The sequence below is a fragment of the Bacidia gigantensis genome (assembly GCF_019456465.1).
Source record: "Bacidia gigantensis strain McMullin 20006 chromosome Unknown contig_132, whole genome shotgun sequence".
Lineage (NCBI taxonomy): Eukaryota > Fungi > Ascomycota > Lecanoromycetes > Lecanorales > Ramalinaceae > Bacidia > Bacidia gigantensis.
In genome coordinates, this window is record NW_025408592.1 from 689,553 (window position 1) to 706,306 (window position 16,754).

Genomic DNA, 16,754 nt, shown 5'->3' on the forward strand with positions numbered 1-16,754 from the left:
TCCTGACACACTCAAGGCAAAGGTCTGAATTGTTCATAAAACTTTCATGCTATAGAGGATACTTATCACTGCCCGTGAGATTGATTACTACACATTCGTTGTACCCAGCAAGTCGAGGTTGTCTTGTACTACGAAGTCATTAAAAGCACTATTGCGTTGGGAGGCTCCTGCCAGCCGCATCGCCTTGTTATCTGAACCGAGTTCCTTGCGAGATGCTTATAATCCCTGTTTTGCAGCTTGAGCGTCGAGCTTGAAGCTCAACTTTGCAGCCACTACTCCACCTGGCCAATGCTCACTCCACGTCACCATCAACTTTCCGTCTTTGTCCGCAAACGCCCAAGGGTGGGGAAAGATGCAGTACATGTAGTCATTAGGGTAATTGATGCCTTTCGCAGTACCTACAACATAGATATCCCAGGGTCCTTCCGGTGCTTTCGCACGACCTACGCGAATCTTGCTGTCACCATACTTACTGACGCCGACGAAAAGGTAGGGATACGCAGTCCCAAAGAAGCTGGAGCGAAGGACTTGCCCCTGGGGCAGATCTGCATAGGCAGGAGCACAGTCGGACGTATTGGTGCACCAGCCGGAGCCATTCCAGAATTGATACTTCGAGCGGTCAGTGGCTGAGTCGGGTGGTACTCTGGTGAGTGCGATCTTGCAGTCACCAGAAATTTGCCCATATAGATATATGTACCCGTTATCCAGAAATGCAGATCCAAAATGCGGTTCATTCTGCTGGAACAGCAATCCAGGTATTCGCTCTGTTGTTGGTTGACCTGAGCTACGTTCTATTGCCACCTTGGCAATGCCAATCCCTAGACATTCATACGTCTGCGGTTGACCGCTTCCAGGGTTATGGTCGATGCCTTTCTCATACCTGGAAGGTTTAGCTTTTGTCTGACAAGGCTCTCGCATCTTTAGTAGCTTGGTCAGACGTACCAAAGCAATCCAATGCCATTTCCGACTTCGACTACTCCGCCAAACGCCCAAAGCGTAGGTCTGTTCCCGGGATTGTTTTTCTGATACGCTATCTCTTCGTCGTTCAGACTGAGAAGTGGCATTACAAGACCGTTTGAATCGATAGCTAGGTATGAGCTTTGCAAGGGCTTCGATTGATCGACCACTTTCGAAGTAGTACAACAAACCACTCCAACGAAGTCGCCTTTGCTGTTCTTGCAGAAAGTGTCTCCATATTGATGGTAGATGTTGCCACCGAGGTGAAAGGAGCGGCCAATGTCACGGCTGTAATTGATCTTATTGATGTCTGTCAAGTAGCCTAGAATCTCAGGATCCGTGGTCAGAGTGGGGGGCCAACACGCTTGTGTCTGAGCCATTTTGGCAATCAGGGTTCGTTATTATGGTTGGACAACAGTCGGATGTTGATATGAATAGAGTGGTGAAGTCAAGCAGATGAGGTCAAGCTGATCTTCGTCTTGAAAGATGTAGCCTTGAAGTGCGACTCTTTGCCTAGCCAACGCGATGCTTGAACGACGGAAACTGCACCATAGGCTGCTCAGTCTCTTTCATTTTTTATTCTTCTTCCGCCAATGCGTTGAATGCATTAAGTAAGTCCAGCTGAAGATCCTCCCACGCTTCGATTCCAACAGAGAATCTCACCAGTCTCGGGTCAACCGTCGTGTCACTCATGGACCTCCACTCAATCAGACTCTCAACACCACCTAAACTCGTAGCATGGTTGAAAAGATGACTTCTACTTGGTAACCTCCTCGCAAGCCTTTCCGTCTTCATCGTAGCCGCAAACACAGACCCAAATCCATTCGGCATCTGCTTTTCCAACCAAGATACATCGCCCTGTTGCAGACTTGCATGATGAACCTTCTCCACCACTTTCTGGACATTTCTACTGCCCTCCCGTCCCTCATCCAGCAACCGCTCTAGCCATTCCACCAGCTTCCCTGCGTTCTCACTCTGCCGCTGAACCCTTAATCCTAACGTTCTCAGACTTCTCACTCCTAACCAGCCCTCCATATTGCCCATAACACCTCCAAGGACCGTCCTCTCTACTCGCAAAACCCGCACCCACTCCTCATTCTTAGTCGCCAACACCCCACACAACATGTCGCTATGTCCCCCTAAATACTTCGTCCCTGAATGCATATTACCAGATCTGCCCCCCACAGGAATGGATCCTGTAGCGGTGGCGGTGCGAAAGTGCTGTCCACTATCAAAAACGCGCCACGAGAGTGCGCTTTCTCTGCATACTTTGCTATTTCGAATGCTTCGCCTGTGGGGTTAATCGGTGTCTCGAGGTGGATTACGTCACCTTCTCCGAGCTCGGAAGCTGGACAGTCGAGGGGGAGAACCTTTGCCCCTGTCAATTTGGTGTGGAGTTGCAAGACGCCGGTGCTACCATGATAGCCGTTGCCCATGGAAACGACTTGGGGATTAAGAGCGCAATAAGCGGCATGGAGCGAAGCAAGTCCGGACGTGTATGTTATGCACTGGGCCTGAAGGAGTGACGTGAGAATCACCTCCAAGCGCGTCGATGTCGGGGCTGTATGGCGGGAGTAGACGTGCGAATCCGTGGAGAGCGGCGCCTGAAGGAAGGGGTCAATTAAACACTTGTACTCGGGATGGTGATTGAGGTGAATACTTTGAGATCTTTGGCCGGGATGAGTTCATCAGGATTAGATGCATATCGAAAGGTCGTAGACACGTGGAGGGGTGGAGCTACATCAGTGGTTTGGTTGAGATTGTCATCTCCATGAACGACGAGCGTCGACGCAGCGTGGGATGGGGCGAAGCCAGATGAAGACTGCGGATATTCGGATTGAGTGGTGCCAACTCCATTTTTCGAGCCCATGCCGAAAGATATACAATATTGCAGCTGCTCACAAGCAGCTGATTAATTGAAGATAACATCTTTGAGAGAGGGACAGGTAGCTTTGCATGGCGTTAGGCTCCTGGATCGGAGGAGGGAAGGTTTACGCTACCGCTATCAAGTATTTCGCTTCATTTCCTCCCTATTAACGCAGCAAATCATTCGACTTGGGTATCCGCTTGTTGATACAAGATAAAAACAAGAACAACCATCCACATGTCGGAACCTGAGCTCAATCCGCTGACCTCGAGGCCTTCTTCAAAGTCCCCATCTTTGAGGCTCTACTCGCTGCTGCTGGCAGCTGAGCTGCAAACTGATCCCGCTCTATTTCCAGTCAAATTTATGCTGCTTCTTATGTAGAATGCAAGCTCACCGTTCATGTCCTCGAAACCAATCATAATGTCATCATGCTCCCCAGGATATTCGGGGAAATCAAGGCAAACGAAATCGCGAGTAGAGTCCTCTTGCGATTTTGGCAATGCGAACTTAGCGTCTACAATGCGTAGGTAGTTTCTATCATTCTTATCCAATTTTTCAAAAAAGTCTGTGCTTCTGACGACGAAGTTCATACAAGAACCATGGCTGAAATTCTTGAAGAAAAGAGCTAATTGAACGGTCTTGTCTTGTTTGAGAACCTGCATCCGTACGAAGTCGGCTTCCCAGTACTTGTGTATCGGGACTCCTTTCCGTCGACGTGAGATCGCGAAATATGAGCCAACACTGCAGAAAGTAAGGATTTAGCATAGCCTTAGTACTGCTATGGGAGAGCCTTACCCTTCGTAGAGCACATCGAACCCCATTACTAAAGCTTCAAAGGTATGCAAATCTACGGAGGCATCAGCTGCTGCGAGTCGGCACTTTTGTCGAGAATAGACAGACCTGGGAGAGACTTGAAACGGTATGATCTCACGACCGTGTATCTACCAACAGCCCACAGCATTTCGCGCCATGAGTCAACCTTATTGTCAGTGAGACTGTAGTCAGTCAATGAGGCAGCTACGTCCCGATGAGGTGGTCTCAGAAGCTGGATTTCGTTGCAGTCATGTGTGCTCAAACACATCTGTAGTTCGCCGGTTGCTATACGCATTAGTTTGGCTATGGAAGGACGACTGGGTATCCTTACACATAGCAAGACATTCTGTTAGGATACCATCATCACACTGAGCGATCAGTCGCGAGGCTTGAGAGCGCTTTCCAATTGAAGAGTTTGGGTGACCGGCATGCTCTCGAGTAATCACCTTAACTTGTTGCCAATTGCAATCGCGTAGATGGCGGGTGACATTGCCCTTGCTCGAATCATTCGTCACAATATTCAAGCCTTCTAGAAGTAGCGCTGGGGATCGTTTCTCATTACTTAGGACTTGCTTCTGAGTGAAGATATTGTAAAAGAGATCAAGATCTTCCCAGCTTCGAAATGTCAGGACAAATACAGAAGAAGAGGGAACCCTGATAGATAATTTTGCCCTGTCATCACGTCGACCAAATCCGAAGATAGTAGGCATATCGTCACCGTAGTCTTGCGACACAGTGCTGAGTGTCTTCATTGATGGTGGTGTTCTGGCCATGAGTCGAAAGCCTGCGTGAATTCTGCCACTACCGTCATGATGCGTTTTGACTTTCGAAAACATGCGGACTTTGCAGTATCTGATGGGATCAGAAGGGAAGGAACTTGCATGTTGTTCGGTTTGGAGGCATTGAAAGTCAACAAGCTTTACTTCGTAAGCTACCTCTTCGCCTTTTCGACCTTGGTAGTCTTTCTGTATTTTTCGGGTGTAGTCACAAATGCTCCATAGCGTTCTGAAATCATGTGCAGAAAGCAGGATCGATAAGTCTATTTCGGGTGTAATAGCTACACTTATGAAATTACCTGTCGAGCTCCAATTAACGTCAGACCAGATCAGACGATTAGACTGATCTTTCTCCGTCTGTATCATCAGATTGACGCTCTCGTCTTGACTCGAAATTGAAGCTGTGAGATCTAAGGTATCTTTCTTTCTCGAAAGTGAGACCACACTCGGCACAATAAAAGGCTCCCAGGCTTTTCGGCGAGACACGACCGACGCAGCGCCGAAAAATCTGCTAAAATAGAACGAATTTGCAGAGTCAGTCAGCGGCATAGTAGGGTCCATTGCATCTTCGCTTAAGGAAGGATCCTGGGAAGTAAAAACCCTCATGGCTTCTGAAGGTAAAGATGGATCCTCCAGAAGCACACGAACGTCCAGCTTCTGTAACTCAAAGTGATCAGGGGGCAATCGCCCATTCCTCTTCATGGACATCGCCAGAGCGCGAATGTTTGCTTGGAGATCAACATGATGCCGTGCCAACTTTGCCAAGTCCTGATTTCCAAAGTTTTCGAGAATTGGCACCAAAGACTTGACACTTGTGTTTCCATACCGTCTCAGCTCAGGATGACTAGGAGCAATTTCTTTCACTATCCACCAAGCCTTGGCAAGATCCACATAGGCTTGCTTCAGCCCAATGGGAATCTCTGATTGATCAGATTGTGTTGAGGAGTCTTTTGATCTGCTCCGGACTTCGGCCTCAAGCTCGCCTCGTCCTTTCAAAAACCACCACGTGGCTACTCTGATCCAACGCTGGAGGGAAAGGATCATCGGATCCTGTTGTACTGCAACACCAAGCCGGAAGATTTGATTAATTCGACTAACTTTGGTATCGAATTCATCCAAAGCATCAGCTCCCAGGCTTTGTACGGCATTGCGGAGAGACTTTGGCTTTGCACTGGTATCAACATGATCTGGATGCAATGACAGCTGACGTTCTACGTGACTAGGGGATGTTCGGGCGCCTAGAAGTGGGGAGGGTTTTTGGAAGGCATGTCTACCATCAGGACTCCGACTTGAAGATCGATAGGTTAATGAGTGTGGTTCGGGTGAAGCACGCGGTGACGAAGAAAGCCTCAAAGGCTCGGCATCAGGAGGCGATGGCAGTACCGACGGATCGTAACCGTGAATGGGAAATGTTGAATGATTCTCCTCAAGCTCCGAGCCAATCGGGCTAATTGATGGTGAACCGTTGGCTTGATTTGCTGTTTGAGGCTGCAAGACCGATGGATGCACATCTCCTATATCTCTCAAGGAGTCCCGAAAGCTTCTTCGTCGCTCTGTGTGTTCTTGCTGAAAGACACTATCATCTGGCTCCGGAGTATTGTTTGCGGATGCTGGCTCAAGAATACTAGGTATTGGTTTTCGTGGGAGTGCAGGCCTTCGGTGCAGAAGGTCGGATGCGTCTGATCTGTTCGAGAACACAAGGCTTGCAGGTGTCTCTGCTTCATCACCGCCTAGGCCAATGATTTCTGGGGCGGCAATTACAAAGTCAACGTGTAAACCCTTGTTCTGCCTAGGCTTTGCACGGTGATAGATATTTCTCGGTGGTGGCGGGGAAGAGGCTGTTCTTCGAGAAGGAAACTCTGTGTCGTGCTGCCCGTCTTTCCCTACGAATAGATCCTCGCTCCTTCTGCCACCATATCCTAAAAACTGAGCTACATCGTCGTTGGGGTTGTCTTGCTCCTCCGGGCTCTTGCTGAAAGGGTTCTCACCAGAGAAGAGCTTTCCCCGCCATTTGTGTTTGCTAAATAGTTTGCCTTCCTTAGAGTCCTCTTTCGTTGGTGGTGGAGCAATGACTGGCATTGCGAGGCGGCTTCGAATACAATGTACCGAGGATAGCTGGAGTCATTGCCGTTTCAGAGATCTATGCTGGTGCAATGCAGTCGACTAGAACTCTTGAAGATGACCGGGGTTGTGTTAATCCACACAGGATCTGGACGATGTGGCTTCAGCTGAGCGGAGGGGCTGTGAGGGCAGGATGGGCGAGGGAGCCGTCCATAGTTCTATCATTGCCAAGCGTTCCCCACCGGCACTTGTCCCAAGCTTAAGCTGTCACATTTGGACTCCCAAGCTGTGATAAGAAAGCTAGCGGTGAAGCCAGCCATAAGGGACATGACTCTCGGCCATGACGGTCTCACATGTACCCTCAGAATGCCAACGGTGTTGTAGACGATGAGAATGAACGGGCATTGGGGCTACGAATCAGGAGCTTGATTTTCTCTCGATATTATTTGAACGATTCCTGACTTCACAATGCTTCGCAATACTTCGCCCGCATCCAGCTGCATGTCCTTCCTCTCCCGTTTGGCGCTACTTGCTGAGTCGTGAAAGATCAGCAAACGTCAAGTGGGATGCTGTCACGGTATTTTCGCGGCTAGAACTACGTATTCTGTAAGTCATCTCTCGGCGGCGAGTCTCGCTGTTTCCTTGCAACCTCCACGGATGATCCCAACATTGGATGTCGAAACGGAATTGGCAGAAGGCCTGCGCGAGTGACGAGCCAAAGGGCGCGAAAAGTTGAAAGTAATAAATACCGTAACAGCCGCAGCGTCTGTTCCGAACGGGGCTAGTTCTAAGACTTTCTTTTCTTAGTTGCCGTCTGAAATCCAAAACGACTTCTCCCAGCAGGCATCGTATCGCTCAACATCCCCCGCCACGACGACTTCGATGATTTCAGCTTTCTCATTTGACGCTCGTTATCTTCATGCAATCTGTCTGCACCATCGATCTCCTAACCATTGAACATCTGCACTGATCGCTACGCATTTCTCTCGCTCGATCTCGCAGCACAGCCTCAAGTGCGGTCTTCAAGACTTCGCACTCCCTTTCATCCTCCAAGCACCGAGCAAGGGGGCTCTGGGTCGACGTTAGAGCAGTGTGCAAATCACAGCACTCACATGCTGGTGGAAAGATGAAGCTATGATACTTGACAGCCGGCATGGCCACAATCAACCATTGCCAATCCAGGACGAGGGCGCTGTGTTTTACCCGTCGATCCTCAGAAAAGGAACAGAGGGTCCTCGCGCATCAATATTTCGTATTGCCGAATCATCGTTACGTCGCAAGAGAAAGAAGAATGCTCTTTTACAGCTCTCATTCGCCAGATCTAAGATGTGTTCGTTGAGAATTTGGGGTTTGGTTTGGTGGGCCTTTGCCTTGCTGGCAAGCAACTCTGCCGCACACTTCATTCCCTTCGAAAACTGCTTGAGTTCGGATATCAGCAAACCTGTCGTCGATCAGGATCATCCACTTCCTCTGCAATTCGTGCCGCTCTATGTCTGGGCAGCGTTCAACTCTACTGCACCGAGCCATAACCTCAACATAACCGTCTATGGGAACGTCACCGGTGTTTCAAGGAAGATTAATCTTCCAACTAGCCGGACTGATCCCCAATGGGCAAATCCCAACGAGACAGATGGGAAGATCCCAGATCTTGCCGGAGATCCGGGAAACGAGAAATTCACAACCTTCACCGCAGAATACGCTGTCCTAGACTATACTCCATGGAACCCGCTTGCGACTCGTCTATGCAATACCTCTGCTCTGTCACCGTGTCCTTGGGCCCCGGTATTCAATTTTACTGGTAATTATAGCAACGTTGCTCCCGTTTTCAGTCCAAGTGGTGGCAATGCTAGCGCTCAAACGCAGCTGCCAGCCATGACGGTAGCGCATGATCTCTTCTCTAGTTACGCTTTTACGTCTGTAAACGCAATATTGCAGTTGAAGTCAGGCGAGGAAGGGGCACGGCAATTGGCATGTGTTCGCGCTACCGTCACGCCCGATCTGGGTCGGCTCTTGAGTGACACTTTGACTTATGTACCTCTTGTAATCCTCATACTAGTCGCCATAGCTACAGCATCCGCTGCAATTTTCAGCCCTTGGGGCTCGACAGATGTATTCAGGTTCACAAGCAATTACGGAAGAGATGACGACCTGCTGAGACTTGTCACGCCAGGCTTTGGGGACTGCCTTCAGTACATCCAATTTATCGTCCTTGCCGGCTCATTGAGTCTCGACTACCCAGGCTTCTTCCAACCCGCTGTAAGTCAGGTCAGCTGGTCTGCTCTTATGTTCAATGAAAGCTTTGTTAGTCATGGCCTTGGTTTCCGGGGCTTGCAGGATGGCATATACGTCGCCAATGGAACATATGGTCTTCATCGGATGAGCCAATTAGTCGGCATGAGCGAAGATAGAGACATCTGGGCAGGGATGATGACTTGGCTCCTGGTCATAATTGCTGCGGCTGTCGTACTCATTCAGATTGGATTCGTCTCTCGGTGGGCGTATCGCTTCATATCGAACACCCAGCAAGAAGATCTTCGCCAGAAGAATCTGCCCTTCAGCGTTGGCAATGCCATCCGAATTGTCTTCAATTACTTCTTGCTACCGATTGTGGCGCTATCATGCTACCAATTAGTAGTAGCGTCGAAGTCTCCTAGCTCTGTTGTGGGTGTCGCAGCTGTGGTGATCATAATCCTGGTTTGCTTCGCTGGCTACTTACTGTGGCTCATTGCGACTACTCGTCCGAGGTCGTATCTTTTTGACGATCTGCCAACTGTATTGCTTTACGGTCCTCTTTACAACACATACTCTGATAACGCCGCCACATTCGCTCTAGTACCTGTGATGCTCACATTCCTTCGTGGCATCGCGATTGGTGCTGTGCAGCCTTCTGGCATTGCGCAGCTCGTGTTGCTCGCGATATGTGAAGTCATCACAGTCTTGACACTGAATGCATTCCGACCCTTTCACTCTCCAACTTCAATGAATACCTTTCACACAGTCTTTGCAGTAATCAGGCTATTGGCAGTCTTATTAAGTACGGCGTTTCTACCCTCGCTAAACGTGGGAGATGCACCAAGAGGCTGGATTGGATACATAATCCTCCTCCTGCATGCTGTTGTCCTCGTCTTCGGGTTTTTCCTGAATGCTATCCAGACTCTCATCGAAGTATTAGCGAGACTAGCAGGTGCAGGTGGTGAAGAAGGAAGTGCTACTAGGGGAGGTCTAGTCCGAGTATTTGGTATGCGCCAGCTTTCTCGCAGGCATCCACGCAGGCCAGGTAGAGCTACGCAAAGTGTTGCGTCTGATGCGGCTATACTTACACATGATGGTGATCAAAAGTCATTACAATGGAACGGCGGTCGATCGAGAAGTATATCGGGCAGCTCAGCAATATTGCTCAACAGGCAAGGAGGGGAAAACAGGCAGAGCCTGGGCTTCGAATCAGTTAGCGCAGGAGTTGCAGGTGATACTCCAATATCTGGAGGAGCTAGTGCCTTCTCCTACATTCCTGGTGGTTCACAGGCCGCTGGTCATGCAACTTCTGGTGGTATTGTGAACATTCGCAATGCTGAGACAACAGATCCTTACTACCGTCCCCCGAGACCTAGGAGAACGACGGCGGATGCTCCAATGCCTCGTATACAGAATCGAAACTCTGGGAACAGTGCAGATTGGGCTAACAAGCGCTGGAGTCGCCACAGCCCAGACGTCGAGAGCTCACCAAGAGCCCCGGATGGCCCAACAATATCAAGACGAGGCACTCCAACGCCAGCTCATTTTGGTGGTAACCGCGAGCGTTCTGATTCGGACGCAGAAGACCCAAGACGCTCTAAGACAGATTACGCTACGAGAGAGGTTGATTTCTACTATGGCGTGCGTGGTCCAGCATTGTCAAATCAGCCAACTCGTCGGTTAAAGACAGGTCCTGCAGATCCAACTGGACCTGTATCATCTGCCTCTGGTTGGATCAAGAGCCTTTTTGGCGGCAAGACAAAGGACAAGGGAAAAGGCTTCGAAGTGGTGAGAAGTTCTAGGGTTCCTCCACTAGGTCGCACAACTCCATCAGGTACAGTCGAAAATGGTGCTGATACTCCCTACACTGATGATTCCGCTGCCCAGCAGCCAGAAAGAAGTCGTGACCTTGCGTTGAGTGACGAGGGAGACGCTATCGGTGCTGGTACCAGGCACTTACCAGAGGAAGACGAGCCCAGTCCTCTCGACAGCGAGGAGGATAGAAGCGCTAACGAGTCAGTCTCTGATGACGACTGGCCAACGAATCGCGAGAGCCAGCTCTCTCCAATCCCACCCACTCTGCCTAACATCGAAAGCTCTGGGGCCATCGAATTGCCAAGTCGGGTCGGCTCAAAAGTAAGCTCGAAACCCACGCGAGAGAGCACAAGGAGGATTGGTAGACCACCGACAGTCCCTCGAAAGAGCTCCAAACGAGACTCGTCTACCGATCTCACTCAATATGACAGTCGACTATCGACTGTCATGCAATCACCTTCGGCTACACCTCAGCGTACCACCATGGTTTTCGACGAAGATGATGCCTTCAATCCAAGCTATCAACCAAATGTGAGGAAGATAACACGGCTGCCCTTTGAGTCCCATAAGAAATCAGCCTCACAAGGAACATACCTATCGGGCCGCGGCACTTCAGTGAGCTCGAGTTTGTACCCCTCGACACGTCATGATGGCATCAGTGAGGGGCCTGGACATGCGAGACACTCGTCCTCTGTTCTTGGAGTGCACGACCTTCAATATGACCGGCCCACAAGCCTAGGCTACGTGCAGCAGCATCGGGCCAGTGACAACATACACAACAACGACAACAGCTCCTCTTTGATAGGCTCAGCAGCCGAGCTTGTCGACATCTCCCAAAGAAGAAGCAATAGCCCGAATGATAGACCGACATGATCGTCGGCTCGAGAAACGCAGATGCACATCACATTATTTTTGGTACAAATACGATCGAATGACAACGGTGTTTTCGCAAAGGGGACACTTTGAGATTCTGGCTTCGGAGCATAGCAATGCGTAACCCGGCGTCCACTTGTCGCAATTGAGAGCAATGCATAGCCGAGGAGATCATGGGATGGGCTGGGAGTGGGTCATGATGTACCATAATGCACAGAGGTGGATGGATCAGATGATGCGATAAGCTTACTCATATAATCTAAGTACATTTGATATATCCCTAATGGATCGATTTCGCCCCCATTGTCCAAATAACGGAAGAAGTTTGTAGGGTCACGTGCTCAATATCTTGATTTAATACCAACCAATAGATCTGCACCGGTCTGATGCAGGGCGCTCGAGGCGTGGGATTCGTGAGCCGGTAGACTGCTCCAGTGTAGCCGCCTCATCTTTTCACGCTCTCCATCACGCTTTGCTGAGTAACACTGTAAAGACAAGATTCCCCAGGCTTTTCCGTCCACTGCAATCTTTCTATATATGTGAATGAACGTCCGCTTTTGTGGGAAGCAATGCGAAAAGCTTCCGATCTAAGTCTCAGATACTTAAGCTCGATCATCTTGAGCGTCTGACTCTCTGCTTTTGTCCCCATACAAGCTTCTACGGCGCCTCCCACTGCGTTTGAAGTCACACGACCTGGCGTTGTTCTTGGGCACTCTCCTCACACTCAAAGCCATTCAAGCTGGAGCCACGGCAACGAAGTTGGGGTGATTCATATCGGAACGGCTGTCCTGCTGAACGACCCTTCAAGAAGCCTTGCCTAAGCGCTCGACGCCCGATGGGTTCAACCCATCGGTCGGGCAGTTCCACATCTTTAGATTACAGCCTCCCGAGCACTCAACCTTCAAACCATCCTACATCGGTCGATTCACATCGCAACACTTTCGGCCATGGAAGAGCTGAAAGCTTGACGAGGAGAGGTCACAGCGATGGCGATATTTTGACACAGAGCTCTATATCAGCTCGGAGATTTCATCGACCTCCGAGTACAGAGCCTCCTTGGGGGATTTCAGCCGCACGGTCATCAGAAGCGCAATATCCAGAACTGGATCTGACAGAATTGGCGGCAAGACGAAGAGTCATGATGGTTGAGGATAAGAGGAGGCACTTCTCTGAGGCACGAGACGGGCGTGATCGACGAACATCATCAGGCCCATTCTTTGGCTATCGAGGGCTGCGTACAGCTTCTCCTCATACTTTTAGGAACCGTGCGTCTACTGGGCCATCAGGCACTCGCAATCCTCCGCTACCTTCTACAATTCTCAACAGACCACTACCTAAACGCCCGAGCGTTGAAAGTATATCTGAAGGACGCAGTCGCGATATCAAACTCCCTAGATGGCAGCCTGACGAAGACATCTCGAACTGCCCAATTTGCGGAACAAGCTTTACATTCTGGTATCGTAAACACCATTGCAGGAAATGTGGACGGGTAGTATGCAACAATTGCTCACCGCACCGGATCACGATTCCTCGACAGTTCATTGTGCACCCACCTGACATCAACCCCGCTTCTCCAAATAGCCCCACCGGTAGTCGGCTCGAGATAGTGGATTTGACGGAAGATGGTAGCTTAGAGTCAGGGACCACGGAAAGGCCTCGGACTTCGGAATACAAGATTGACCCTGCGTTGGGCGGAGGACAGGAAGTCCGCTTGTGTAACCCGTGTGTCCCTGACCCCAACCCCCTTCCGCATATGCCTGATCAATCGCCACGCCCTTTGCCATTCGAGACAAATGACAGGAGGCGACAAATCCCTTCAGCCGATGGAAGGGATAGTGAGGGAGGCTCGTTCTCATGGGGGTCTTCCAATGCCTCGCCAACCGCATTGAAAAGCCAACATCTTTCGTCTCGTCCAAGCACTGACCCAATACGTGATCATGAGGTCGGAACTCTTCCCAGTCTTCATTCTCTACCTCATACATCACGCCATAGACATAGTCACAGTTTTCGTCCCGCGAGCCATGCGATGTCACCTCCAACTCTGCCAACAGTCTTTGGATCGGCGCCTAGTCAGGCGAGTGAGCACGTGAGTACTTCAAAGCTTTGAGATGAACTGTCTGACTAGATTGAAGCGTCACCTTGAAGGCTCATCACACCATCATCGTTTATCTCATTTGAATCATCGCCATCATGCTTCCATGGGCGGGGCTTCACCGACAACTTCACGCACTTTTCACATGCCCGAATTCCAGCCACATTTCTCCAGGCAGCCTCCTGCACCACCATTGAAGGAGGAAGACGAATGCCCCATCTGCCACCGTGAACTGCCACCAAAAGGCCCAGACGGGTCGGACATTGCACGGGAAGAACACGTGACAGCATGCATCGAAACTCACTTCTCCACATCATCGACGCTGGCGGTATCACGGCCACGTCCATCGGCGGCAATGGATGCAGCAGTGGCTGCCAGTACAGCTACGCCAGCGCAAGCGTCCGGAAGACGGTCGCTTGGCTCCGCAGCACATGACAATAGCTCGGCCTTCGAGACCGCCGGATCATCATCCATTCAACCAAGACGACGTACCACGGGAATGGTGGTCTATAATGCGACGGAAAAGGACTGCGTAGGAGAGAATGGAGAGGGTGAAGCCGAATGTGTGATCTGCTTCGAAGAGTTTGCGGTTGGAGATGAAATGGGAAGGCTAGAATGTTTATGCAAATTCCACCGAAAATGCATCAGACAATGGTGGGATACAAAAGGCCCGGGAGCTTGTCCAGTACATCAGCAAGAGACATAGAGCCTGTGGTGAGACCTGATGATTTATGCGAACTTGAGATTGCTAATGTCGGTGCGGTGTAAAGGAAGGCTCAGCTCCTTCAGCGACGTCACTACATGCTACTCATCTTAGTAATGCAGGCTGGAGCTCATCGTAGCCAACTCTCTGCTTCACCACAAAGTCACGTATTCTACTGTCATCTGTAGGGAAATGGTCTGGTCTGCCATTTGATGCGTCGGCACTTAGAAACTAGCGACTTCGATAAGATTCTAAAATAAGGTTGACGGAACTCTATTGAATCTAACATTCGGCATGGCGCCGAGATCGCTACCCCTCACCAGCACCGTTCAATCTCTGTTCACAGTAATGGAAGTGGTAAAGATTCGACGCTTCTGTCATTACAGCTCTCCTTGCGACTGGCACCAACAAGTCACCATGCCGCGATAACACGCAATTTATACTACTGAAGGCTTGTCTTGCTCGACCTCCCTCTGCTGTTCAACGTCAACGATTCTTCACCATGTCTCTCCACAGAGTTGCCTCGATGACTTCCTATGAGCAGGTCCGGAATGCGTCGCCTGCACGTTCGGAGCATCGTAAGATGTCCTTCAACCCTGCAGGGAGTAGACTCATGCCTCCCGAGGCAAAGGAAACACCAGTGGGCGCGTTCGAGGTCTCGAAGCTGAAGAGAATCCTCCAAGTCGTCCTTGCAGTAATCTACTGTCTCTTCTCAGCCGGGGTCGTATTCGGATATGCCGCAATTAAGCCCGTTCTCGTCAGTGAAGGTGTCTACCGTGAATCTTGCGATGAAAAAGAGTACATAATTACGGCTGGAGCATTAGGCACCTGCTACGGCCAAGAGATACGACTGAATCTTATGTTCACAACTGCGGCGGTCGCTACCAACGTCTGTGCTCTTCCAGTTGGCACGCTACTGGACAAGTACGGACCGAGGGTCAGTGCGATTGTTGGCAGCGTGCTCCTAGCCATCGGCGCCTTATTGCTTGCATTCGCGGCGCAGTCACCATTCGATGCATACATACCAGGCTACCTCTTTCTTGCTTTGGGGGGGCCATTTGTTTTCATATCATCTTTCCAACTGTCGAATACTTTCCCGCAACGTTCAGGACTTATCTTAGCTTTACTTACCGGAGCTTTTGACTCATCCAGTGCCATCTTTCTCATCTACAGACTAATTTATGAGGCTTCCGATCAAACATTCACACCACAACAATTCTTTCTGGTTTATCTTCTCATTCCCGTGTTCATCCTCATCGTGCAGATTACCGTTATGCCGTCAAATTCCTACAAGACCGTGGGTGAGCTTGTAAAGGGGGCAGAAATCGTGGACAACTCCAAATTTCTGGACAGTGATGGTGATTTAAGATCCAGACAGCAGCGTTTCGAGCACCGAGATCGAATCGTTGACGAAACAACTTCTTTGCTCGGAAAACAAGGCAGTGAACAGGAGCAAGAGGAGGAAAAGAAAAGAAAAATCAGCGGCGTCTGGGGTGCGCAACACGGGCGATCAGCCCTTCAACAGATCAAATCTCCATGGTTCGTCCTCATAGCGCTCTTCACTGTGGTGCAAATGACGAGAATCAACTACTTCGTCGCCACTATCCGCACGCAGTACGAATATTTACTCGACGATAATATGGCTGAGACTATCAATCACTTCTTCGACGTAGCTCTTCCAGTTGGAGGGATATGTTCAATCCCTTTCATCGGACTCATTCTTGACAGTACAAGCACCACATTTTGCTTGGGGCTTCTTGTAGCCCTGGCCACCGTCATTGGTATTCTGGGTGTCCTCCCATTCCTATGGGCAGCGTACGCGAATGTCATCCTCTTTGTGCTGTACCGCCCGCTGTATTACACTGCAGTGTCTGACTATGCTGCCAAAGTGTTTGGTTTTCAGACGTTTGGAAAAGTGTATGGCTTGGTCATCTGTCTGGCTGGCTTACTCAACTTTTCACAAAGTGCCTTGGATGCTGCAACTCACAAGGGTTTCCACAGGAATCCAATACCGATCAACGTTCTATTAATCGTCGTTGCTCTTGTTGTAGGTATTGCTTTGGTTTGCTTCGTCTGGTACAAGAGCCGGCACATGCACCGAGAAGAATTAGAGGAAGAAGCCGAAGATGCTCCTGATGTTGTCATGCCTGGGACTGAGTTGGAAACGGAGGACGAAGTATGAGAGGCTCTGCAAACATTCCAGGCTGATTTGAGTTGGATAACATTCGATCGACTGTCTAGGTTTTGGAGACTTGTACGAATAGAACTGCTAATTTGAAAGCGACGGCGTTGGTGGGATCTTGAATAATAACAACTCATGGCACAAATGAGGGTACGATTTGTAACTTCTCTCAATTGCACGCGGCTTTTAGGGCTATGCCTTTCATCCCAACTTCCGACGCGATGAGATCTTTGTACTTGCACGGTGTAAGCATCTCCTCAGAGCAAACGTGACTCATGATCTCGTAGGCTGTTTTCTTGACTCTCGATATATCGACTGTACTTTCTCTGTCAAGCCTGCATCAATTTTCATCAAATTGCAGGTGAAAGTCCGTCGCCATTACG

The 16,754-nt window shown here is 49.9% G+C and overlaps 5 protein-coding genes across 5 annotated transcripts; 3 read left to right on the forward strand and 2 right to left on the reverse strand.

Annotated features, from left to right (window-relative positions):
- Positions 1-216: 216 nt before the first annotated feature.
- On the reverse strand, positions 217-1,337 carry KY384_001487 (uncharacterized protein; the record flags this gene model as incomplete). Its single annotated transcript, XM_044810017.1, has 2 exons — positions 217-880; positions 943-1,337. The coding sequence occupies 2 exons, from the start codon at positions 1,335-1,337 to the stop codon at positions 217-219; spliced, it is 1,059 nt and encodes a 352-aa protein (XP_044673029.1).
- Positions 1,338-1,533: 196 nt separating this feature from the next.
- On the reverse strand, positions 1,534-6,492 carry KY384_001488 (uncharacterized protein; the record flags this gene model as incomplete). The annotated part of the gene is made up of 7 exons (XM_044810018.1): positions 1,534-2,185; positions 2,227-2,370; positions 3,091-3,169; positions 3,219-3,565; positions 3,620-3,671; positions 3,725-3,922; positions 3,969-6,492. The coding sequence occupies 7 exons, from the start codon at positions 6,490-6,492 to the stop codon at positions 1,534-1,536; spliced, it is 3,996 nt and encodes a 1,331-aa protein (XP_044673030.1).
- A 1,308-nt stretch (positions 6,493-7,800) lies between these two features.
- Positions 7,801-11,394, forward strand: KY384_001489 (uncharacterized protein; the record flags this gene model as incomplete). Its single annotated transcript, XM_044810019.1, has 1 exon — positions 7,801-11,394. The coding sequence occupies one exon, from the start codon at positions 7,801-7,803 to the stop codon at positions 11,392-11,394; it is 3,594 nt and encodes a 1,197-aa protein (XP_044673031.1).
- A 1,141-nt stretch (positions 11,395-12,535) lies between these two features.
- Positions 12,536-12,887, forward strand: KY384_001490 (uncharacterized protein; the record flags this gene model as incomplete). The annotated part of the gene is made up of 2 exons (XM_044810020.1): positions 12,536-12,629; positions 12,721-12,887. 2 exons carry the CDS (start codon positions 12,536-12,538, stop codon positions 12,885-12,887), a joined length of 261 nt encoding a protein of 86 aa, XP_044673032.1.
- Positions 12,888-14,691: 1,804 nt separating this feature from the next.
- KY384_001491 (uncharacterized protein) lies at positions 14,692-16,371 on the forward strand (the record flags this gene model as incomplete). Its single annotated transcript, XM_044810021.1, has 1 exon — positions 14,692-16,371. The coding sequence occupies one exon, from the start codon at positions 14,692-14,694 to the stop codon at positions 16,369-16,371; it is 1,680 nt and encodes a 559-aa protein (XP_044673033.1).
- Between the last annotated feature and the right edge of the window lie 383 nt (positions 16,372-16,754).